This window comes from Microtus oregoni, unplaced genomic scaffold (genome assembly GCF_018167655.1).
Source record: "Microtus oregoni isolate MIOR12 unplaced genomic scaffold, Mior012 000000F_ref0000247, whole genome shotgun sequence".
Classification (NCBI taxonomy): Eukaryota; Metazoa; Chordata; class Mammalia; order Rodentia; family Cricetidae; genus Microtus; species Microtus oregoni.
In genome coordinates this window covers 76,558,321-76,584,861 of record NW_024543059.1, presented here as the reverse complement: position 1 = coordinate 76,584,861, position 26,541 = coordinate 76,558,321, and the positions used below count along the sequence as shown (strand labels likewise).

At 39.0% G+C, this 26,541-nt stretch overlaps 1 protein-coding gene across 1 annotated transcript in view; it reads left to right on the top strand.

Annotated features, from left to right (window-relative positions):
• Zgrf1 (zinc finger GRF-type containing 1) overlaps positions 1-25,615 on the top strand; it is a 52,718-nt gene extending 27,103 nt beyond the window's left edge. The window contains exons 13-26 of the mRNA XM_041630335.1: positions 82-278; positions 1,998-2,137; positions 4,446-4,589; positions 8,025-8,139; positions 10,253-10,515; positions 11,764-11,923; positions 15,681-15,758; positions 16,794-16,941; positions 19,238-19,365; positions 21,304-21,427; positions 23,509-23,685; positions 23,820-23,954; positions 24,625-24,886; positions 25,062-25,615. Coding sequence (XP_041486269.1) covers positions 82-278; positions 1,998-2,137; positions 4,446-4,589; positions 8,025-8,139; positions 10,253-10,515; positions 11,764-11,923; positions 15,681-15,758; positions 16,794-16,941; positions 19,238-19,365; positions 21,304-21,427; positions 23,509-23,685; positions 23,820-23,954; positions 24,625-24,886; positions 25,062-25,171 — 2,181 coding nt within the window. The 3' untranslated portion in view covers positions 25,172-25,615. The remainder of the gene's footprint in view (positions 1-81; positions 279-1,997; positions 2,138-4,445; positions 4,590-8,024; positions 8,140-10,252; positions 10,516-11,763; positions 11,924-15,680; positions 15,759-16,793; positions 16,942-19,237; positions 19,366-21,303; positions 21,428-23,508; positions 23,686-23,819; positions 23,955-24,624; positions 24,887-25,061) is intronic.
• The last annotated feature ends 926 nt before the right edge of the window (positions 25,616-26,541 follow it).

Here is a 26,541-nt window from a genome sequence, read left to right as displayed (position 1 = left end):
AGAAATAGATTTTCACTATTCTAATATGCATCCTAGGCAAACACTGTACATTAAGTTCTTTATATCTTTTTTCCCCCTTAGGGTCGTCTCTTTTATACATGTGATAGGCCCAAAAGTAATCAATGTAAATTTTTCAAATGGCTTGAGGAAGCAACTCCAGGACAGTTATCACAGTATGAGTCTCAGTCCAACATGGTTTTTAATGATGTTAAGAGTATTGGCTCATATTTAAGAAGTCAAAGGGTACCGGTCTATGAGGAATGCCAGCTTTTGTTGAGGTATGATTTATGGTACCATAAAATTTCCTGTAATTATGTCATAGAATAGCAACCCTTGCAGAACTCACCAACAGGTACTCTGGGGTTAGTCCCATAGTCTTTCACATGCTTGACTGCTCTTCTCCTAAGCTATATTCCAAACCCATCTCTGGTTTGAAAAGAAATTGAGATGGTGTCTTAGTTAGGGTTTCTGTTGCTGAGAAGAGACCCCATGGCCATGGCAGCTTTTATAAAGGAAAACATGGTGGGACATAGTAGCATGCAGGCAGCTGGGGAAGGAGCTGAGAAGGAAGGAACTACATCTTGATCCCTCAAAGTAGCAGCAAGAGGTCTGAGACACTGGATATGGCTTGAGCATATATGAGACCTCAAAACCCACCCACATGGTGACACACTTCTTATAATAAGACCATACCTACTCCAACAAAGCCACATCTCCTAATAGTGCCACTCCCTCTGAGTTTATGGGGGTCAGTTGCATTCAAACCACCACAGATGGGGAAAGTATATATCAAGGAGACTACTCTCAGTCCTATAATTTTAAATGAAAGTAAGGCTTTAAAGTTATTTTGGTTCTCTCTAAACATCAAGTGATGTCAATAGTATCACGACAACTTGCAAAAGGTAGTTTGTTTTTTCCTCTCTTCCTTCTCATAGTTATTCACAAACCTAAGGGAAACCCTATTTATAAAACCACAATAATAATTCTTTAACAGTACAGGAATAGGTCATTCCCAAGCCTGAATTATAGAGCTGATAGGATGAAAGTGGGCTCAATAACAACTAAACATAATGACAGTTTGCATGGAAATTTAATAACTTATTGAAGGCTTATAGATGCCAGGGTCTTTCCCAAGGATTTTGTGTATATTGTTTGCTCATAACAATAATGTATAAGATAATAGTAATTAAGATTATTTATTATTTTAATTTTGCAGCTATATAAACATAGATGGTCTAGATTCTAAATACTTTTTCTGTCTCGATGATGATGATTTTGGTTTTTCAAGACAGGGTTTCTTGTGTAATAGCTCTAGCTGTCATGGAACTCTTTGTAGAACAGGCTGGCCTTGACTCACAGATATTTGTCTACCTCTGCCTCCTTAGTGCTGGGATTAAAGGAATATACCACCTCTGCCTGACTTTGATGATGATGATGATGATTCACATCTGTGACTATCTCTCTCTTTCTGTCTATTTTGGTTTGGTTTTTCAAGACAGGGTTTTTGTGTAACTTTGAAGCCTGTCCTGGAACTCACTCTGTAGACCAGGCTAGCCTTGAACCTACAGAGATCCACCTGCTTCTCCCAAGTGCTGGGATTAAAGGCATGTGCTGCCACCACCCAGCTAATAGATATATTTATATATCTATTTATAATATTTATATATTTATAATATTTATGTTTTGCAACATCTCTGAAAGTAAATGAACACACAAAGTTTGGTTCTTACTGTTATGTTCTGTGTTAAAAATTAAAATAATTCCTTTTTAAAGATTTTTATTTATTCATATTGTGTCTATGTGTATGTGCATATGTTTGTGGGTACTTGTGAAGCATAGAGGTTATTGGATCTATTGGAGCTGGAGTTACAAGTGTTTGTGAGCTGGCAGATATGGATGTGGGAACCAAAGGTTCCTGGGAAACCAGGGAGTTATTCTTAACCTGAGCAGTCTCTTAGCTACTCAAATTTATTTGAATCTTTTGTTATTTTTTTCAGGAAAGCATTTGATTTTCAGAGGAAACAGTACGGTAAACTAAAGACGTTTGCAACTGTGAACCCTGAATTTTGCAGTGAAACAAAAAGTAGGATTTATCTTAAACTGAGTCGGAAGGAGAGCTCTTCAGTTTATAATAAAGGTAGGTGGACCTGACCGTGTTCATGATTGAGTTCCATAGCTCTGCAAATCCTTTATAGTAAAGAGAATTTTTTAAGTATAATTTAACAATGCCATATAGTGAAAATTGTGGTATTTTAGATCATTTATAAAAAGTATACTCAGAATTTTTAGAGTTTTTAATCCCAGCACTCAAGAAACAGAGTGAGTAGAGGCCAGCATGGTCTACAGAGCGAGTTCCAAAACAGCCAGGGTCACACAGAGTAACTCTGCCTCCAAAAACTAAAAACAAAAAAATTTTAAGAGTTTTAAAAAATTTTATTCCAGAATCCACTTTATTGAAAAATTGCACTAAAATTTTGATACCATATAAATAATAAAGTAATTTAACTCTGTACCAGACCTATTTTTTTTCTAAGACAGGGTCTCTCTGTGTAACAGCCGTGGCTGACCTGGAACTCACTCTGTGCACCACCACCTCTCAGCGTCCATGACCTATTCTTACCCCAGTCCTCCCATAGCCTGGTATGGGGTTCTTAAACTTTTTTGTAGATATACAAAAGACTTTTTGAGATACAATCCTTGAAAGGGAAATGTTGTATTACAGATCATGAGAATGTAACATCCATCTTTATCTTAGAATTCCAAACTGATTTCCGTAGTAGTTTTTGCCAAGTGTAGTCTTAGTACAAGAGAAGCTGTGCTAAACCTACTCAAGTGGGTGTACGTACAGTGAACCTGTAGTTTGGTTTGCACTTTTCTGTTCTCTGACTTCAAAGTGTTCTTTATGTGTTTACTAGCTGTATGTGTTTCTCATCTACTTTACTATTGAATTTTTAGCAATCCTTTTTATAAAAGATTTTTATGTGTTCATGTTATTCCTTTGTTGGTCAGGTATATTGTGAATATCTTCTCATGTACCAAGTCTTTTTATTTCAAGCCTTTTCTAGACTTCTTTTATACTGTAAGTGGGAGAAATCAAACCCAAGGTCTGGCATATGTTAGGAAGGGAATTTATCACTGAGCCACATCTCTTTCCTTTCTTAATTTTTGGTTCATTGAGACAGTGTCTTTCTGTCTTAAATTCACAGTTTCTTCTGCCCCAGCCACCTGAGCACTGACTGGGATTAATGGCTGGGCTTCTATGTTTTATATATATATAAAATATATATATATATATTTGTCCCAATCCCGCAGTGCTTAAATTGCTGTAGCTTAAGTCCTAATAGTCAGATTATACAGAGTTCCCCTCATTTCCAGAAATTGCTCTTGGCACTTAGCAATTTCATATGCATTTAAAGGCAACTGGTGAAGTTTTATGAACAAAAGCCTGCTGGAATTCTGATGCAAGTTGAATCTCTAGATTACATTCAGACCCATCCCAGTATGCATGTGGAAATCAGGATAGCTGAGTGAATTAGTTTTTTCCTTTTCACCATGTGGGTTCCAAGTGCTTTATCTGCTCAGCTGCCTTGCCAGCCTTAGAGAATGACATCTTGTTTTATTATCTCTCAACTCAATAAATAAACTTTTGAAAACTTTTGTGTTTGTGGGGGACAGGATCTCACTACCTCTTTCCTTATCCCCTGAGGGCTGGGCAAACCTCTGTAGAAGTCATTGGTTCAATGTATTAATACTTTATATTTTCTGAAACTTATGTGGATTGTATATTTTGTTTTCTTGATTAGTTTTGCCTGAGATTTGTCTATTTTGTTAGTTTTGTGAATCATCTTTTGTCTTCATTGATCGAAATATCAGCAAATTGTTCTTATATTTTTAGTTGTGAGCCTAGCCTTTAACAGCTGAGCCATCCCTCCAGGCCTAGCAAATTGTTCTTTAAATTTTTGTTTTATTTATTTATTTATTTATTTATTTTTTTACAAACAATAGAAACATAATTTTTAAGATGTATTTTTATTTTATGTATATGCAAGTGCCTGTCTGAGTATATATGTATTCTGTTGTGAGTTTTAGTGATCTAATTTTCAGTATCAGCCAATCATAATGTATCGTTTACTTGAAGTCTGCAAAAGGTGGAGATCTTAAGGGTTCTTAGCAGGCACACAGAAGTAACCATGTCAGGTGATAGATATGTTAATTAGTTTGCTTGTGGAAACCACAGAAGACATATCAAATGTGTTGTACTAGACTTGTAGTGCAGGGATAGAATGGCTGCATAACATACACAAAGCACTAAGTTCAATCCCTACTACCACCCACAAAGTGCCATGCTGAAATCCTAACGAGCTATAGTTTTGTTTTGTTTATTTATTTGTTTTGGTCAAGCTTACCTCAGTAAAGCAGGAATTTGGAAATGTTTGACCTTTCAGGTGATCTTTGGGTGATTTCAAAAACCCTAGACTTCCAACTAGATACCTTCATTGCATGCAGTGCCTTCTATGGGCCATCTTCTGTCAATGAAGTGGAGCTGCTGCCTTTGAAAGGCTATTTCCCTTCTAACTGGCCCACGAACAGTAAGTATCATTATGTCCACCTAATTTCTATTTAAACAGAACAACAGATTGTATGCGGTATGATCCTAAAATATGTATTGTTTCTCTGTTGGGTCAGAATACTGACCAAAAGCCACTTGGGGGAAGGAAGGGTCTAATTTTGGCTTACTGGTTATGGCCAGTCATCAAGCCATGGCAGTTGTTCAAGACAGGAACACGGAGGCAGGAACTAAAGTAGAAATCACAGAGGAGCACTGCTTCTTGGCTTGTTCTCCTAGGCTTGTTCAGCCTGCTTTGTTATACAGCCCAGGGTCACCTACCCAGAAGTAGCACTGCCTACAGTGGGCTGGGCCCTTCTGTCGTAAATTCAGAAAATGCCCCACAGGCTTGCCTACAGACTAGTCCAATGGAAGTATTAGTATTTCTCATTTGAGGTTACCTCTTCCTGGTTTGTGTCAGATTGAAATAAAACTAACACATGTATGAAAGTTGAATTTGTAAATATTTCTTTTTTGTTGTTTGTGTTTTTTTTTTTGTTGTTTTTGTTTTTTTGAGACATGGTTTCTCTGTAGCTTTGGAGCCTATCCTGGCTCTTATAGACCAGGCTGGCCTCTAACTCACAGAGATCTGCCTGCCTCTGCCTCTGCCTCTGCCTCTGCCTCTGCCTCTGCCTCTGCCTCTGCCTCTGCCTCTGCCTCCCGAGTGCTGGGATTAAAGTTGTACGCCACCACCGCCCAGCTTTGTAAATATTTCTACAGTTCAAGTCCGATAGAACTAATAGTATAATGAAATCTTGAGGGGCTTGAGAGATATATCAGTGGTTAAGGCAATTATTGCTCTTGCAGAGGACCCAGGTTTATTCTCAGCAAGTACACAATGGGTAATAATCATCTGTAATGACAGTTATGAAGATCTAGTACCCTCTTCTGACCTATTAAGGCATTGGGCACACATGTAGTATACATATACATGTATGCAGAAAAAAACACTTTTACACATAAAAAAGGAAATCTTGAACTAACACTTAATATTTGGTTAGGATTAAATTTTCTATATACCTGATGTTTTTTTTTTTTTTTCTTTTTCGAGACAGGGTTTCTCTGTGGCTTTGGAGCCTGTCCTGGAACTAGCTCTGTAGACCAGGCTGGTCTCGAACTCACAGAGATCCGCCTGCCTCTGCCTACCGAGTGCTGGGATTAAAGGCGTGCGCCACCATCGCCCGGCATACCTGATGTTTTTAAAAATGTAAACTTCGGACATGAGTCCTTTTTCACATAATTTTATTTAGATGAGTTCTAATTTTCTTGGACTTTGAATGTATATTTAGTAAACAATGTATCTTTTCACTGAGGTTTTAGAAATTTGAGATTCAGCCGAATATGATTTTTATCTTGATTATCTAAGCCATTTTGAGAAATTCTCTTTATAGAATTTATTTTTATATGTCTAAGTGTTTTGCTTGCATGTATTTCTGTGCCATACATGTATGTCTGGTGTACACAGCAGCCAGAACATGGCATCGGGACCCCTGGACCTGGGATTACAGATGGTTGTGAGCTGCCATGTGGGTGACGGCATTCCAACCCTGGCCATCCGGAAGAGAAACAGATACTCAACAGCTGAGTCATCCCTCCAGTCCCTCTTGAGAAGTCTTTATGAAGTCAGACTACCCACCTTATTTTTCTTTTAGCAAGGAAAGTTTTAGGCCTGGGCTACATAATATTTGTCTCAGATAGAAAATTACAAATTTCACTGATTTAGGGTCCTGAGAGTCTCGTAGCAGAAGAGACTTTAGTAAATTTATTTCCCTCTATTTCTGTGAATATGGAGGTTTCTGGAGACCACACTATACATTTCAGTCTCTATTTCTGATGCTTGAATTTAGTCCATAGTGAACTAAAGACACAGCGTTTAATGATCCCAGATTTCTAGTAGTTCATCTTTTTTAAGCTTTGATCTCCAACTACCCTCCAACCCCCTTTCTTTTTTGATGGAGGAAGGTCATTGGTTAAATAAAAAGAAACTGCTTGGCCCTCATTGGTTAGAAGATAGGTGGGAGGAGTAAACAGAACAGAACACTGGGAGGAAAAGGAAGTGAGCTCAGACTCCACAGCTCTCCTCTCGGGAGCAGACGCCTCAGAGGGACGCCATGCTCCCAGCTCCCAGGCAGACGCATGCGATGAAGCTCCGGCCCAGGATGGACATAGGCTAGAATCTTCCCGGTAAGCGCACCTAGGGGCGCTACACAGATGATTAGAAATGGGCTAAATTAATATGTGAGAATTAGCCTAGAAGAGGCTAGATAGAAATGGGCCAAGCAGTGATTAAATGAATATAGTTTGTGTGTTGTTATTTCGGTCATAAGCTAGCCAGGCAGCCGGGGTGCTGGGGACGCAGCCCCACCGCTCCTATTTCAACACTTTTTGGTTGAGACAAGATCTTACTGTGGAGTCCAGGCTAGCCATGGACTCATAGAAATCCTGCCTCTGGAGTGCTAGGATGATAGCCTTGCATGACTTGCTCTTTTTCCCCCTTTATTTTCTTTCTTTCTTTATTTAATGAGACCTGGCTGTTCTCAAACTCAGTGATTGACCTGCTTATGGGATAAAGATGTGTTGGGATTAAAGGTATGCTTTTTTATACTCAACTGATCTATTCGTTTTTAACTGGCTAAACATAGTCAACCAGTATGACTCTAACAAGGGCCCAATTAACAATTCATCACTTTTCATGTGGACAATTTTGTTTGTTGCAGATGCTTTCTTAGCAATGTTCACATTCTAGTTTTATATGTTTTAATAAGTGATTGAAGAAGAAATACTCGAAAGTTTGAGAACTTCGTAAGCACATCTCTGCAGCACAAGCGCTGTGCTAACTGAGAAGAACTGCTGCTGCTGATTCTCATTTCCTGTGTGCTGTAACTTAAAAAGCAGCACGGGAGAAAAAGACGCCATGCAACAGGACTCACATGGAGGAGATTTTATTAGGGGAAAGGGACCGGCTTCTGAAGACAGAAGCACAGAAGTGGAGAGAGAGGCAGAGAGATGGGGGTGGGGAGAGACAGGCAGAGAAGCAGAGAGAGAGAAAGGAACAGACAAAGAGAGAGATTGGAGGTGGGCGAGGCCTACCTTTTAAAAGGGAACGTAAGAGTGTGCACAGAAGGTGCTCTTAGTGACTGCAGCCCAAGAGCAGGCCAGTACAGATGCCTAAATACCAACACTGTTGATCGTTCCAAGTGTGATTTCAGTTACGCAGTTTATGAGTGCTCACACTCAAAGGACTGGAGAGCATAGAATGTAAAAGATAGACATTTAAACACCTCTGCATGTCCTGAAAATTTCATTTTTTGTCTTCTGACTAGTTCAGAAGCTAACCCGAGTTGTAAGGACATTTAATCAGTTTGTTTGTGTTGGTTTTATTTACATCTAATATTCATTTTCTACGTTTTCTCTGTAGTAACAGTCCATGCATTATTGGTTTGTAATGCCAGCACAGAGCTGACAACACTGCAGAACATTCAGGACTACTTTAACCCAGCGACTCTTCCAGTAATGCCATACCTGTTAGCAATGTAAGTCATTTTTTATCCTTGATCATTGGTTTTAAATTATGGTGTCCTAGTTTGCTTTCTGTTGTTTTCTGTTGCTGTGATAAACACTATCATCAGAAGCAGCTTGGGAGGAAAGGCTTAATTTTATCTCCCAGTGTATAGTTTGTCATGAAGGGAAACAGGGCAGGAACTCAGTGCAGAAACCTGGAGGCAGGAACTGAAACAGAGACCATGGAGGAACATAGCTTACTGGCTTGCTGAATCTGCCTTTTTTTTTTTTTTCAACTCAGAGTCCCCTGCCTAGGGGTAGGGTAGCATAACCTACAGTGGGCTGAACCCTTCTTCATCAATCATTAATCAAGAAAATGCCCCACAGGTTTTCCCATGGGCCAATATGATGGAGTTGTTTTCTTGACTGAGGTTCCCTCATCCCAGGTGACAAGAGCTTGTATCAAGTTGACAAAAAAATTAATCAGCCTAGATGGTAACTGAAAGTGCAATAACAACATTAAATATATTTCACCAACAAAATTTTAATTATCTTTTAGATTAGGAGATTACCGTGTATTAGAAGTTAAGCATAAAACAGATGTGGCTCAGTGGTAGAATGCTGTCAGCATGTGGGAGGCTCTAGCCTTGATCCCTAGCACCAAAAATATATAAATAAAATTTGTAAGAGGAAAGGAAAAAAAGTATGTATTACTTCCCTTCCATCTGTTTATTTATTGTGGTTTGGGCTCATAGTGAAATTTATTTCTCTTTATCTTGGGGACAACTTTTTAAAGGATCGTTATAGTGCATAATTTTATTCATCTATATGGTTTTTACTGTGTATGGTGTATCTGGTGTTTTGCCTACATACATGCATGTGTGTCCACCATGTGTGTCCCTGGTCTGAGGGTCAGAAAGGCTATTGGATGTCCTAGGACTAGATACACAGCCAGTTGTGTACTGCTGTGTGGATGCTGGGAGTGGAACCTGGGTTCCCTGGAAGAACAGCCAGTGCTCTTCACCCCCGAGCCTCTTTCCAGCCTTTCTGTATCTTTATGTTATATATTGCTTAGCATCCAAAACAACGATCTGATAGTGTTGATGTTGATACTATTTTTATTCTAATTACCTGTATCTCACATTTTAATTTCTCTAATATCAAAACTTTTTTTAAAAAAAAAATCAGAAATGGGGCTCGGCTACAGCTCATTTTGCAATATCCTTGAGACCCTAGGTTTCATATTTATTACCACATAAAGCAGCTGTGGTAATATATTGTACTCTTTCCGTTTCAGAGGTGGAGATGGGAAAATCATGAATTCTAGTCCATCTTTAACAACATTGAGAGTTTCAGGTCAATCTGGGATACATGACACCTTGTTTTAATAAATCAAAGAATGTATAACTTAATTATAACAACTGGAAAGTGAATGCATTAAAATGAAAAAAGAATGTTTTCTTGCACTAGGCATCCATCCCCATACAAGTGCTTTACCACTATCTTCCAGTTTGAATTGTTATTATCTTGCAGCATTACCCTTTTCTTTGTCATAATACCCTAGGTTTTTGTTTTGTTTTGCTTTTAAAGCCTTATAACATCACTTTTATATTTTAATTTTTTATACATTTTTAATTTAGTTTTATTTTATGTGCATTGGTATTTTGCCATGGGTGTTAGATCCCCTAGAATTGGACAGTTGTGAACTGCCATGTGGTTGCTGGGAATTGAACCCAGATCCTCTGGAAGAGCAGCCAATGCTCTTAACCACAGAACCATTTCTCCAGACCGTAACTTCATTTTTATATCTTATACATAACAATAAAATTATTTGTCTATTGTAATTTTGCCTGAAGTAGAAACTATGTTAATTATCTAAACCAATCTATTAATTAGATTATTAATTCAATATTTGAATATCTCTACTTGGGGTCATTATTTTTTTGTGTGTGAAAAGTATATAAACTACTTAAGTTCATGCCAGAATATAGTATGTATTTCGTAAATATTAGTTCTCTTGCACCCTCCAAATTGAAGCCTATCCTCCAGAAATTCTCTGACAACTGTAAAATTTAAGCTAAGTTATGAATGAGTCCAGTCACACATTTCAAAAGTCATGTTTCTGATGTGCTCTCTTTTTACTAGGTCTCGGCCAGCTACAGTTAGCAATAAAAATGTCAGTAAAAGAAAATTTATCCCACCAGCCGTTGCAAATATTAAAACAAAATTTGAACTCCTGAACTTGGGAGCCACCCTGCAGTTAGCTAGTGAGTTGATTCATATACACAGGTTGAACAAGGATCAAGCTACAGCACTAATTCAGATAGCTCAAATGATGGCCTCTCAAGAAAGTGGTGATGACACACTGGAGCCCTGCACTCCTCCCCTGCCTATCACAATCATTCATGGTAAGAAATAGATAGTCATAGTAAATGTAGACATTTATAGGTTATCCTGCTCTTTCGTAGTTTTCTAGTGGATAAGAATGTGGAATCTTAAATTAGAACACTGCTTTCATATCCTGGCTCCATCACTATTTATTGACTGTATGATTTTGAATAGGAGACTTACTTCTTAGCTTTGATTTCCCTATTTATTGACTGTATGATTTTGAATAGGAGACTTACTTCTTAGCTTTGATTTCCTGGAAATGTGGATTAAAAATAGCATATACCTCATATGGTTGGATGCTTAAATGATTAAATGTAAGTAGAATGCTTAGAGGAGTGCACAGCATGTGGGTCCCTCAGTACAGTTAGCATTTATGCTGATGCTCCATTGTAGTTTCACCTTTTCTCATTTGACCCATGTAGTCTTCCTTCCTTCCTTCCTTCCTTCCTTCCTTCCTTCCTTCCTTCCTTCCATTCTCTCTCTCTCTCTCTCTCTCTCTCTCTCTCTCTTAAATGCTTTTCTGAGACAGTGTTTTTCTGTGTAACAGCCCTAACAATCCTGGAACTCACTTTGTAGGCCAGGCTGGTCTCAAACCGCCTGTGTCAGCCTCCCAAGTGCTAAAATTAAGGGTATGTGCCGCCACTGCTCAGCTTCCACATAGTTTCTAAGACACACACTCTTACAAGTCAGTTCTGTTGTTTAAAATCCTTCAGTGTCTGTCTACCAGCTTCCAGAGAAATTTCAAAAATTTTAGCCATAGTAGACTTATGATTTATCTTTGTTTGACATAGACTGACTGGCCTGGAACTCACAGAGATCCACCTGCCTGTGCCTCCCAAGTTTGATTTATCCTCTGTGGTATATCACTTTGCTTACCCAAACCTCCATTCTTGCCTGCTTGCTATATACCTAGAAATTTCTAAGAATACTTTTAAAATGCTTAGCTGACATTTTGTAGACTGTTGGTGTGGGATTCTGGGAGACTTAGTTCTGCGACTTCTTTTTTTAAAGGACATCTTCCCTTCTCCACCAAGGCAAAGATAGTCTTCCTTCTCTGGTTCCATAGCAATGTTACCCTATTTCCATACCATATCTTTACCTATTTATCCTGTTGACTGTAGCCTTACTGAAGATGATAATGTTTATCTGTTTATCCTCTTGCGAGCACAAGTGGACATCGTTTTTGAATAAATTAATTAAATGAAGGAGGGCAAGATAGAGAAAATATTGCTTGTACATTCATAGAAGTTTTTGTGATATTTTAGGTGTTTTTGGAGCAGGCAAAAGCTATTTGCTGGCTGTGGTGATTTTGTTCTTTGTACAACTGTTTGAAAAGTGTAATGCTGAAACAGTTGGAAATGCAAGGCCTTGGAAGCTTCTCATTTCTTCTTCCACTAATGTAGCTGTTGATAGAGTGCTTCTTGGGTAAGTATGACAGGCGGATTTAAATAACTGATATTTTAGATTATTCCCAATGTCCATATGTATTCTTGCTGCCTGACAAGAATTCAAGGCCATTGCTTCTGACCCAAGGGCTATGAAGTAGTAACAGTCTAGTTTCTTAAGTAGTAATTGTTCATTTATCTGACAGTTTGTCATAAACAGTTTAGAATAACCCTCTAAAATGCAAGTTCAGCCAAGAGCATGTAGAGCTGAAAGTGTATTGTTGGGGGAGGCCGTCTGGTGTGAGCCTTGAGCATTCCTTTGAAAGGTATTTCTCAGGGTTGCAAGTTGGACTGATGAGGTAATATCATCCTTTGAAATTAAAGGGAGGACTGCTCATTGCTTGTTGCTAAGAGTGGTGGATATCCAACCTCAGTGCAGTGCTCCTTAGCTGACTGTTGAACCCATTGCATGTGCAGGCATCTGCCATGATGTTCTACATCTCCTGGTGGATTGTGGGGACCAAAGGACTCGCACACACCGTGGTGCTTATGCTATTTCTTGTCATAAGTAAAAATCCTTTGCCTCTGACTCGGAGGGTTGGGTTTATTATTATAGATGTAAGTTAAAATCCAATCCCCAAACCAACAGTTATAGCCCATTCTCTTACTCATGAACCTGTATAAACACATTAATATAGCTGAACAATGTAAGTTATAGCATTGTTTTCATAAGAGGGATACAAAGAAGGCAATAACAATAATAGTAAATACATAAGAATTTTTAATTTACTCTCTCTCGGTGGTACAAGTACACAACTTTATATGTATAGAGCTCAGAGGAGAATGCCATATCCTTCTTTATCACTCTGCCTTATTACTTGGAGACAGGGTCTCTTTCTGAGCCTGGATCTAGCCTCTGTCCCACAGTGCGACGTTATAGGTGATTGCATGACCGTGTCAGGTTTTTGGTTTCTAATGTGGTGTGCTAAGGATTTGAGCTCAGGACTCACGCTTGCATAGCAAGTGGTCTTACTTTTTTGTTTGTTTGTTAATTACAAAGACGGACTGGTGAGATGGGCCAACAGGTAAAGGCATTTGCTGCCAAGCCTGATGAACGTAGGCATGTGTGCCCAAATTAGCATGAGCATGCACACATACACAGACAATAAATAAATGCAGTTTTTAAATACCAAGGAAATGCTGAATATTTACCAATAATTTAGTATTTATCTGAATATCAGAATAAATAACGGCTTTTATTTTATAAATCCATGACTCATAGCTAGTCTTTTTGTTAAATATCCCCCCCCATCTCTAATATCTGTCTGTCTGTTGTCTGTCTGTGTATGTGTATGTGTGTGTACCACAGCATACATACATGTGGAGACAACATTTTACATTTAAAGATTATTTTAGACTGGGGATGTAGCTCAGTAGAGAAGCAGTGGCCTAACATGTACAACACACATGGATGTGCACATACATGTGTACTGGAGCTTACTTCCTGGCTGTTTTGGAACTTAGAGATTCATCTACCTCTGCCTTTTGAGCGCTTGGTTTCAAGCTATGTGATACAATGCCCAATAACTTTTCATAATTATATTTATTGATTTGCTTATGCCATTATTCAAGTAATTTTTAATCAGTAAATTTCAAAATTTTACCAATATAAATTATATTGTGACAAAAATCTTGGACATAAGTCTTTATATCTATCTCTATTTCTTGTTTTTAAAATAACTTTAAAAAAACTACGTGTGACAGAGAGAGACACAACAGTCAGACGGACAGATTATGGGCACACCTGTACCACAGCGCGTGCACGGAGGTGTGGGAACAATTTTCAGAAGTGAGTTCTCCCTTCATACCACAGGTTCTGTGGATCAAATGTAGCCTGTGTGACTTATGCAACAAGCGCTTTTACCCATCAAGCCAACTTGTAAGCTAAGGAAAGCGACCTAAGCTAGGGTAAAAATTAGACACATCCTAAGCTTCTTGATATATTTTATAAAATTGCCCACCGGGAAAGTTTTGCTATTGTGCACTCTCATGAGAAATCTAAGAGTGACTAAGGATAGCATTTTTAAAACATCTAAGATAATGAGGAATTTCCTAGCACTTCAATGGAAAGAACAAACTTAGATTTCTTAGCCTGAAATGAAAATTTACATGAGACTGTTAGAAAACATGTATTGAGAGATTAGAATGAAAAGGGCAGGTAAACATCCGATATAAAAATACAGGAAGTCTGTGCATTCTCTGTCACCCTCTGTCTCGCTCCCTCTCCCTTTGTGTATGTGTGTGTGTGTGTGTGTGTGTGTGCGCGCGCGCGTGTGTATATATGTACAATGCTAGGGATAGAACCTGAGGCTTTGTGCATACAGAGTGAGTGTTTTCCCACTGAATCACACTCACAGCCATTTTAGAAGACTATTTAATACTTGAATCTCTGAAAAGGACCTGAGAAATGTGAACCTGTGAATCTTACATGTCTCAATTGCACATTGGCTGGGTTCCTCTATTTCTTCACAGTGAAATAGCGTTCTTCTGCGTTGGAACAGACATTGTCTAGTGTGATAGAAAGAATAAGACAAAGGGATTTTGTTTTTCATTTGTTTGTGTTTTAGAAAAAATGAAAGGGGGGGCTGGAGAGATGGCTCAGGGGTTGAGGGCATTGCCTGCTCTTCCAAAGGTCCTGAGTTCAATTCCCAGCAACCACATGGTGGCTCATGGCCATCTGTGATGGGGTCTGGTGCCCTCTTCTGGCCTGCAGACATGCGCACGGACAGAATGTTGTATACATGGTAAATAAATAAAATATTTAAAAAAAAAGAAAAAATGAAAGTACACAATACCCTATTACCCTATAGTAGCATCACTCTGAGAATACTGCCCCTCATTATTACAGATTTAATACAAACTTGTATTGAAATATGACCACTAACTATTTTAGATTGAGAAGTACCTAACTTTTCTCTAAACAGAGGCCTATTAGTTACTTTTCTTCATATGCTGACAAAATTATTTAGGGAAGAAAAGGCTTATCATGTCCACAGTTCCAAGGTGCAGGGCCTCCTGGTGGGGAAATCATGGCTGCAAAAGCATGGGGCAGTTGGGCATATGCACCCATACACTGGAAACAAAGTATGAAGAGGGCAGAGGCTGGGGCTTTACTTCCTTTCTCCTTTTTAATTAATGTGGGACCAAGGAGGGGGTGCCACCCACAGTTATGGTGGGACTTAAGTTCTGAAGTTGTAATGAAAGACTTAACCTCCAACTGCCTGAGTTAAATATGTTCTGTGAGAGGTCTTTCAACTACATTGCTTTACTTTATTTGAGTTTAGATATTTCATATTGAATCTATAGCTCTTAGAACACAGTCCTATGAAATAATAATAATAATATTCTTGAACATGTTTGTGCACATCTGTATGTCCAGCACTCAGGAGGCTGAGCATTGAGAGTTTAAGGATAGCCTGGGCTATATACTGGTACACTGTCTTTAAAGAAAAGTTCAAAGGGTTGGAGAGATGGCTTAGCAGTTAAGAGCACTGATTCCAAAGGATCCAGGTTCAATTCCCAGCACCCACATGGTAGCTCACAACTGTCTGTAACTCTAGAATCCAACACTCTCATAAAGATATACATTCAGGCAAAACACTAGTGCATACAAAATAAAAAATAAATTTTATACACACACACACACACACACACACATATAAGAAAAACCCACATGAAACTGTTTTACATGATGTTTTGTAAGTAAGGAGAATTATTTTTGTCTTATTTTCTTTAAGGCTTCTCAGTCTTGGATTTGAAAAGTTCATCAGAGTTGGGAGTGTTAGGAAGATTGCCAAGCCAATCTTACCGTACAGGTGAGACTGCTAAATCCTAAAAGTCACAGAATATTCTAAGAAGTATGAAAATGGGTCCACCCCTACATCCATCCCATCTGTGATCTGCTGGAGCATTAGAGGCTGGGTGGTGGATGAACCCAGGGCTCCAGGATCTCCAAAGCACAGGGCAGCAGTGGGATGTCCAGGAAGAGTCCCAGTGAGGGCTCACCATTGATGGTGCAAGGGCCTCGAACCAGACCAATGATTCTTTGCAATGAACACCTTCATGTAAAAAATGTATGGATAAGGGGGTTTACTGCATGACTCACCGTGTCACATTGCAGCATCCACAATGAGATTTCCCTTTCCCCTTCTTCCTTTTTCCCCCTCCTTTTTCTCTTAAATTTTATTTTGATTTCATTTTTGGGGTGTTGGGGGAGAGAGATGGGTGGGATTGGGAGGCATGATGTGAAAGTCACAAAGAATAAATATGAAGAAAGTTTAAAAAAGGAAATATGAAAATGTTTTTCAACCTGAAATTTGGCCTTTGAGAAAGAGATAGCTTTAGTTAGATTAGGAAACCTAAGTAGAAATTCTAACTAGAAAGAGTAAGCCAAAGTAGATGTCGTGGTGCATGCCTTTAATTTTGGGTCTTGGGAGGCAGAAACAGGCGGTTCTCTGTGAGTTTGAAGTCAATATCATCTCCATAGCTAATCCCGGGACAGCTAGGACTAAACAGTGAGATCTTGTCTCAGGAAAGCAAAAACAAGTAAACAAACATAAAAAATCTAATCCACTTTATTCCTTGTGGTGTATAAGAGTATATGATGAGAATTGAAATAGGGGCTGGGGAGATGGCTCAGAGGTTAAGAACTGTGGCTGCTCTTCCAAAGGTCCTGAGTTCAGTTGCCAGTAACCACATGGTGGTTCACAACCATCCATGAGATCTCATGACCTCTTCTGTCCTGCAGGCATGTATGCAAGCAGAACACTGTGTGCATAATAAATAATCTCTTTTTTAAAAAAAGGAAATGAAATAAACAAGGAATATTCTTTCATGTTATTCAATTTCAGCTTGCATGCTGGCGCAGAAAATGAAAATGAACAATTGAAAGAACTCCATGCATTGATGAAGGAAGAACTGACTGCTATAGAAAGGGTTTATGTGAGAAAAAGTATTGAGCAGCACAAACTAGGGACCAATAGAACTCTGCTGAAGCAGGTGAGGTGAAATTGCTGATTTGTCTCTTGTGCTCAGATTGAGTCTCTTTAGTTGTGGGATGGATGATCTTAGATTCAACAAGTTGTGTGCCTTCTGTGTCCTTACATATCTTACCTACTGCATCTTTTGATTGCTGCAAACATTCTTCAAGTTTGTGGTGAACATCTTACCATGCCTTCAGCATTCTTTATTTTTCCTTTACATAGAAGCCTGAAGACAAAAATTGGAAGCTTTGAATAAGTTCTCGGTGAACTCGGTAAAAATTGTATTCTGGGAGAAAGAAAAAAGTTTTTACTATGGGTGAGATATCAAAGTGCAAATTTGTCTTTGATGTACTCCTAGAAAGCCAGGCCCCTGAGGATCTGTCTGTGCCCATGAATCCAAGTAGCACTCCACTTGCTCCCAGGCATTGGGTGCTAGGTGCCTGGGCTGTAATAAGTATTATCTCCTTGGTGAAGGGTTTTATGAATAGAATAGAAAGATTCAATGGCTTCATCTTATGAAAGTCGTACGTGAGAAACAGGACAATGGGTAAAGAAAAAGGAAAGTCATTGGCTCTCTTGGACCATGTGGATGTTGATCAATTTCTACAAAGAGATTTTGGGAAACCAGCCTATCCAAGACCTTGTCTTGGTCAGCTGTTGCTGAGGTCATGCTGCTGAACAACAGGATCTCAGGACAGCTTATGACTCCATGTCAGCTGCTGTGTCTCAGCTTAGACTGGGAGCCAGGCTTTTTCTTTGTTTAGTTTGCAAACGACCTTGTACTTAAAGCAGCACATGAGAGCAGGCTAGACCTTTAAAGCTTCTGCTCATGTCCTGTCCTCTACATTCTGTCTGCTCTAACTTATAAGGCATGTGTCAAACCTACATCAGTGAGGCCAGGAAGCAACCTCCACCTGCCTCCACCCGCCGCTCTGGTGGGGAGCAGTGCAAATGTGGTGGGCGTCACAGAAACTTTACAGGGAAAGCAAAGTGGGAAGTAATGACCAGTACATGCTAGATTTGCATTCTAGGAGCTCCCACGTTACTGTTTTTGTTTTTGTTATGGGGTCTTAACTGTGTAGTCCTGGCTGATCTGATTATATTATAATCTCAAAAAATGAATTTTTTAAAGATTTATTTATATATGTATATGTGTATTCAGATCACAAGGGACTACAGTTACAGATGGTTGTGAGACTCCATGTGGCTGTTGGGAATTGAACTCAGGACCTCTGGAAGAGCAAGCAGCTAGTGCTCTTAACTGCTGAGCCATCACTCTAGTCCTAAAAAGAAGTAATTTTTTAAAAATAGATCTTCTGTTTATTTGGACTGCTCTTGCTATCAGGCATCATTATACTATAGATAATAGGAAGGGAAATGGATGTGGATATATTCATAGCATTCAAACAATATATATGTGTATAACTCACAGATAATGGATCGATAACAATGTATAATTTTAAAAGTTCATAAATTTTTCTATTGCATATTATATAATTGTTAAGTATTAACCTTTCAAGCTTTGTGCCTTGAACTCAATGATGTTTTGATATAATACTTAAGGTTTATATAATTCAGATACACTAACGGGTAAGAAAGTACATTTGAAGTTTCTTTTATTTGAATCAAAGACTCACTATGTAGCCCAGTCTGCCCTTGAACTTCTGGTCCTCTTGCCTCAACCCCCTGAGCATTGGAATTACAGGCATGTCCTGCTTAGACAGCTACCTATTTAAGTAAACACAGTGCTATAGCGTTCAGAAGTTAAGCAAAGGCTGGTTTTGTTAACATATTCTGTGTTCTTTGTGGAAAACATGGATCAGTGTTAATAAAATATGTGTTCTGTTAATTCAGGCATACCTGGAAGATAAAGGAAAACATACGTCATCCTTGAAGCTTCCTGAACCATTTAATATGTTTCTTATGTTTAATATCAGAGTGAATGTGTTCTTGCTAATGACCTTATAAAGTAGCTTGTTTTCTGTAACACCTACTTTGTATGTGAGAGTAATGAAAATGTAGCAATAAAATGACAACTGATTTCTTATGAGCAGGAATCATAGGTTTGGTTAATAGTCTGGCTTAACCTTCAAGTTCTCCAGTAAATTCTTGATTTACTTTTAAAAGCCATTGGTTAGTGATATTTTTTTGTTTGTCTGGGCATGGTGACTCACAACCATAATCTCAACACTTTGGAGAGAGGCTGAGGTAGGTTTTGAGGCTAAGCATGGGCCACATAGTGCATTGTAAGCTAGCCTGGGCTATCTAGTCTTTGTCTCAAAAGCACATTTTTTTTCTTTTTTTAAATAAAGGTTCGAGTTGTTGGCATTACCTGTGCAGCCTGCCCATTCCCATGCATGAATGACCTTAAATTCCCTGTGGTTGTGCTGGATGAGTGCAGCCAGATGACAGAACCAGCCTCACTCCTTCCTATTGCAAGGTAACCCAAAAGACTCTTCCCAAAACACACACAAGTCAGTTATTTCAGACCTAACAGACACTTGTCAGAATTCTTAGCAATTCAGTTACTAACATTAGTTTTTTAAATAATAGAGAGAAACTTTTTGAAGTAAATATATTAAAATTTTGTAGACCTATAGTTTAGCCATTGGAATCACACAGTCCTTAAAGCCATAAGAGGATTAGTGCTAGGACCATTACAGGACTTCTCTGTTAGCTAGATTAGTGGTTCCTAACTCTACTGGGCAGTGTCCTCTGATTTCCTTTCTCTTGTATGATTTGATGGTTTAGCTTTTGAAAGTATTTTTTAAGCTTATGAAAGAATATAAAGAAAAGCACATTGAAAATGAAAATTTTTTCCCCAGAATTTTTAAAAAATGTTTATTATTATGTGTACAGTGTTCTGCCTACATGTATGCCTGCACACCAGAAGAGACACCAGGTCTCGTTAGAGATGGTTGTGAGCCACCATGTGGCTGCTGGGAATTGAACTCAGGACCTCTAGAAGAGCAGCCAGTGCTCTTAACCACTTGCCTTTGCTCCACCCCCGTCTCCAGAAATTTAGGAGTGTGAAATCTAAACATGGTTAATATGATTCCTGGGTTTAATCCCAGTACCATGGAGAATAAAAATAAGGCAACTCTAAGGAAGAGTCCACCACTGTAGGACCTGGAGACTTGCTCAGCCCCCAGTTCATCAGTCGGTAGGACACCAGCTGTTAGGGCTTGCCTGGGACTCTGGAGACTCCCGGGCATTTAGCTTTTCACTGAAATGTCACTGGGCAATCAGGCTGATTTGGTCACTCTCCAGCAACCAGGTGGAGGGTCACTGAGTCCCTGGGTGGAGCACAGAGTAGTAACAGTTCTGCTGTCTTCTAAGTAAATTGTGGCCTTCATTTGGTCCTTTAAACAGCCATGTGAGGAGTTTCTCCCTCCAGGAGATAAGAACGTGAAGCAAGGAGAGCCACAGATATGAAAGATAGGGTAGAGATTTGGATACAGGTTTGTCTGTGAACCTAGGACTTTCCCACACTGTCTTGCTCTTACTTAGACATTTTGTCCTACAGGCCTTGTTTATCTCACTTCTAAAATAGTTGAAGCCAAAGAATTAGATGACAGCTTTAGAGTTCCGGCGTCTTAAGATCACTGTTTCTCAAATGTGTTCTGTGAAACACTAACTCTATGTAGAAGCAAGGGACACCTAATATATTTTATGTGAAAAAAAATGTATGTTAAGTGAAAGTGTGTCCGTCCACATGGGTGTGTGTATCAGTGTTCACCCATGTGTATCAGATAGATGTGTATACATGTGAGGCCAGAGTAGACATCTAATGTATTCCTTTGTAGTTCTTCTTCACATTCTTTTCCTTTTCTAATTTTAACATTTTATTTTTTTTACTCTATTTTATGTGTATGAGTGTTTTGCTCATATGTCTGTGTACATGTGTGACCTGGAGTTGGTGGACAGTTGCTGCCCTGTGGGTGCTAGGAATCAAGCCTTGTCCTCTGCAAGAACAAGTGCTCCTACTCACTGAGCCATCTTTCCAGCTGTCTTCTTATTTTTTGAGGTAGGGTCTCACTGAAGCCACGGCTCACCATTTCAGCTGGTCTGGCAGTGAGTCCCCAGATCCTCCTGTCTCTAAGCCCCCAGTGGGTTTATACACTGCTGCTGTCCAGCTTTTATATGAAATGCCAGAGATCAAAGGCCTTAAAGCACTTTTCTACTCTGCCTAACCCAAGATTCTGTGAGGTAACATTTCAAAACCTTTAATATGCCGGCTAGCACCGTTGAACCTTGCTAGCTCTTAGAGCACTTTCTACATTTGAATTCTAAGAACACATTTCAGAAAGAGCAATGACTGATGTTAGTATACCTTTTCTCTTTGCTTAGATTAATTTTCTAAATTATTCCTTTTTAGGTTTGAGTGTGAAAAGTTAATTCTTGTTGGAGACCCCAAACAGCTGCCTCCTACAATTCAGGGTTCTGATGCAGTTCATGAAAATGGATTGGAACAAACTCTTTTTGATCGGCTTTGCTTAATGGCATGTACTCCTCACTACTTCAAGTTATTGATTGTATACTGTGAGGGTGGGTAAAGGACACGGTACCTTATCCTTGTTCTTAAATAGTTTGTAGTTGGAGGTCTTTGAAAAGTATTCATCTTATAGGCAGTGGAATCCTCTTGTCTAACATAGTTTAAATACAGAAGTGTTTCTCTGTGTGCGCCACCTTCCATTATCCATGAGTGTGAAGAGGAACAGTGAAGTGACGTTTCGTCACAGTACCCAGCAACCTCTACCTAGTTCTAATTTTTTCCCCTAATGGAAAAAAAAAAAAGGAATTTTCTGCAAATACTTAAATTTTTATTTATTTTTGTTAGCATGTAAAAATGCCTTTCACCTTGACATTTCACTCAAATGTGTTATGGTGGTCGGATGCTTAAAAGAAATCCCACACTCACTCAGAATCGAGAGATAGATAGTTATTCAGGGGTAAACCCACAAATCAGAATCCTCTGCTTGACCGGTTGAATCACGTGATCCAAAAGAGCAGCCAAGCAAGGGGAACGACAGAAGGGCCACACCCCAGTAGGTGGGTAAATATAAGCTGTAATACTTCCTACAGCACTCACAGAGCTCCGCCTGCCTATGCCTTCCGAGTGCTGGGATTAAAGAAATGTACCACCACTGCCAAGCTATGTATTTATATTTTTAAATTTATTTATTTATTAAGAAACTTCCAAACTGAGTTTTTATAGTTGCCAAATCTCTTTTCACTCCTGCAGCATGAGACCAAAGGGTGTCCTCCGCATGCTCACTGGCATTTATCACCATGTGTTTGCTTTAGTGGTTTTAGTTTTGTTTTTGAGATTGTACTTGTTTTTATACATACTGAGTGTTTGCCTGCATGTATGTCTGTACACCATGTATGTGCAGTGCCTGCAGGGGCGAGGAAAGGCATTGGGACTGGAGTTAAAGTCGTTAAGCTGCCATGTGGCAGCTGGGGATTGAACATTGCTCTTAACCGTGGCATTGCCTCTCCAGTCCCCTTCATGTGTTTTCTTGATGATAGTCATCCTGACTGTGAAATGGAATCTCAAAGCAGTTTTAATTTGCATTTCCCCCCTCCCTCCCCGCTCCCTGCTGCAGCCTTGTACCTGGTAAACCTCTGGTCTTGTTTCTGAGAAGGCTTCCTTCTGTTCTCTGAGCACTTGGCTCCTGTCCCTGGACACAGCTCTCTTCTCTTGGCATTGCTTGGTTTGTTTTAGTAACACCAGGAAGTTTTTTTTTTTTTAATTTTTATTTATTTATTATGTATATTCTCAGTATTCTGTCTGCATGTGTGCCTGCAGGCCAGAAGAGGGCACCAGATCTCACTACAGATGGCTGTGAGCCACCATGTGGTTGCTGGGAATTGAACTCAGGGCCTTTGGAAGAGCAGGCGGTGCTCTTAACCACTGAGCCATCTCTCCAGCCCCACCAGGAAGTTTTGCAGATAATTTTCTCCAGAAGCTCCCTGGAGTGGTGAGACTGGGATGCAAGGGCGCAGTAGTGAGAGCTGGAGCTGCTTTGCATATTCTGATGAAGCAGTGGCTGTACCAAGGAAGAAAGTGAACAAACTGTCAGTAACTATCTGTGGTAGCTGTGGTAGCAGGTGTTGACCTAGGGCCTGGTGGATAGTAGGCAACACTGTTGCCTTGGCCAAACACCACAGCCCTCTTTTCACTTGGCATTTTGAGACAGTGTCTAAGTTGGCTTAGAACTTCTTGTTTAGTCCAGATAGAGCTTGCACTTGTGATCTGCCTGCCTTATCCTCCCTAGAGCTGAGATCACAGGCGTGTATACTAGGCCTGCCTAATGTTAGAAGACCTTAACTACTAGACCAAACTCCAGGAGATTATAAAAGCACAATGTTGGCTTACTCTGCATTTTGGGTTTTATAGTCTGTGAACATACTTTATAATTTGTTTTAAAATATTTTATCTGTAGTCTGTTCTCTCATTGTTGTAACTTATCTAAGAACATGATGTAACATTAAAAACTTCTAAATATGATTTCTCTTTCTCTAGAGAAAAGAAAATACTGTCTTTTAATTTTTGTTTTCCCCCATCTAAATTTCTTAGGGTCACAAACCCATTCTGCTGAGAACCCAATACCGCTGTCACCCAGTCATCAGTGCCATAGCTAACGATCTGTTTTATGAAGGAAACCTCGTGAATGGCGTTTCAGAGACAGAGAGGAGCCCTGTACTGGAGTGGCTGCCCACGCTGTGTTTCTATAATGTTACCGGAGCAGAGCAGGTGAATGACATCAGTGTTGATGGGAATCACTACTTAATTTCTGGTTTAATTTTATTGTTGTTGTTTGCCTGGTTTCACTGAGTCTTCCTGTGGCCTTTCTGGGAAGATAATTTGAGATCTGTTTTTTACTCCAGGTTGAAAGAGAAAACAGCTTTCAAAATGTGGCAGAAGCTGCTTTTACACTCAAGTTAATCCAATCACTGATTGCGAGTGGAATAGCGGGCTCCATGATTGGGGTGATAACATTATACAAATCACAAATGTACAAGGTATGTGCTGCATAGGGTGATATTTGTCACATGTTAAGCATCATATTCTATAATATTTGGTTTTACGTTTGCAGTAGTTCACTTTGGTCCCTGAGACCTTTGGGACTGTCATGTGTATACTTACAAAAGAACATTCTGATGTATTTTCCTGGCCTGGATTTTTTCTGCATAACTCAATGTAAACCTAACAAGGTTTAATTAAATTCACTTTACAGCTGTTGAGACAAAATGCAAATAAACAGATTAGAGGAAGAAATGTGGTGTATGCTTTGTGTCTGGGGACAGATGGAATTGAGACTCTGTTTTTCAAAATGTTCTTGCATTATTATATTTCATCAGTAAATTAAGGATGTACAAAAGAGCTAGTTACTTCTAAGTAGATTTTTATAATCTTCTTTCTCTTAGTATTTTTCTTATTCATTATCAGCTTCTTATCAGTTCAAATTATCATATACAAATAAAATCCATGCAATAGGTTAATCATCACTCGGTTATGCTTCATAAATAAAAATAATGTCATTTTTAATTTTAGAGGCTTTTAACCTAAATCCTCATGAGTTATAAGAAAGATGTTCCTGAATTAGTTTGCTTCAAATGGTTGTGTTGACCAGTTTGGGGACTAGGTTCTTCATAATCTCTGTACTTTATGAGTCTGCTCCTTTCTCTGCAGATTTGCCATTTACTGAGCGCTGTGGACGCCGGCTATCCCGATGTTAAAGCTGTGCAGGTGTCCACAGTGGATGCCTTTCAGGGCGCTGAGAAGGAGATCATTATTCTGTCCTGCGTGAGGACAAGACAAGTAGGGTTCATTGACTCAGAAAAGCGAATGAATGTTGCGTTGACCAGAGGAAGAAGGCATTTGTTGATTGTGGGAAGCTTATCCTGTTTGAGGAAAAATCACCTATGGGGGCATGTGATCCAACACTGTGAAGGTAAAATAAAAATGTACTTATTTCAAGCATTTTTAATCAAAACTGACTTTGTGGGCTTAATTCCTGGGTGGTTTATGAGGAAAAGCTGGGGCCCATGTCCCTTGGGAGATGCCTGAGGGGACAATAACATGGAAGCCCCTGTAAAGAACAGTTCTTATGTTCTGTATCTCTTCAGGAAGGGAAGATGGATTGCAACATGCAAGCCAGTGTGAACCACAGCTGGACCGTCTTCTTAAAGATTATTTTGAAAAACAAGCAGAAGAAAAAGGAAAAAGAAAAATCTAAGGATAAATCTCATTAACAAAACCCACAACAACAAAAAACATGGCCAGGAGTATTGGTATTGTAAATTCAGAATTGTTTTATACTGTATATTTTTAATATTTTTCTTTACTGTAAAGCCTCTGATACAAAAAAGTTGCACTATTTAAACACCATGCTGAATAAGTGCATGTAAGAATTTGTTCTTTAAAGAGGGCTGCATTTTATATTAAGACAGGCAGATGTTTGTATGACAGGCAGATGTCTTGTTTGTGAAAGAAACCAATTTTAAAAAAGGTCAGAAAACCATTCCTGAGAATATCAGCATGCATAAACAATGTACAGTAGTATCTAAAGTTCATGTGCCGACAGCTCCAGTCCAGACCACTAGCAGAATCTTCTGAACTTGAAATACATGAATTGTTCCACCACTTAAAAACTAAAACAATTCGGGCTGGCGAGATGGCTCAGTGGTTAAGAGCATTGCCTGCTCTTCCGAAGGTCCTGAGTTCAATTCCCAGCAACCACATGGTGGCTCACAACCATCTGGAATGAGATCTGGTGCCCTCTTCTGGCCTGTAGGCTTAATAAATAAATAAATAAATATTTGAAAAAAAAAAAAAAAAAAAAAAAAAAACTAAAACAATTCGCAATAAAAAGTTAAAAAAAAAAAAACATGAAACAGAGAAGGTAGGCACAGCACTATACTGCATAGATACTTCTCCAGGGGGATGGACAGGATGGGCCACCGTTAGCGCTCTTCAAGTCTCCCCTGTGTGTTTATTTGCACAGTACTTACTGGTATATATGTGGAATAAATGGATAAAACCCTTTTTATTTTAAAGCTAACATATTCTCCTTACAGAAAAATATGCAAAATACAGAAGCTATGTGAAAGAAAAGAAAGTTACTTAGAAATTCACTATTCACTAATCATTAACAAATTGCTTTGGTCTTTCTATATTTATAGTCGCTCTAAAAATATATACATATAAGTATCAAACCACTTGAGTCCACATGATTCTTGACATTGTTTATAAAGGAATATATTGATATCCAGATGGAAAAAATGGCAAAGTCTTGATCATAATTGATATCATTGTGTTTATTTATAGCAAATAAAACATTTTAGTGACTGGCCTGAGTCATTCAGTATTTATTTAAGAATTATTTTAGAATTTAGAATACAGAAAAATGTTTCTTTGAATTTCTTAAATTTCCTTATAATAAAAACATACCAGTCTAGGGCCGGCAGGATGGTGCAGTGGGTGGAAGCACTGTGCACCCAGCTTCACAAGCTGAGTTCAGTCCTGGATCCCCTACTTGGTACACGGCAGGGAGAGCTGACTCCTGCAGGTTGTCCTCTGACCACACATGTGCTGTGACCCACAGGG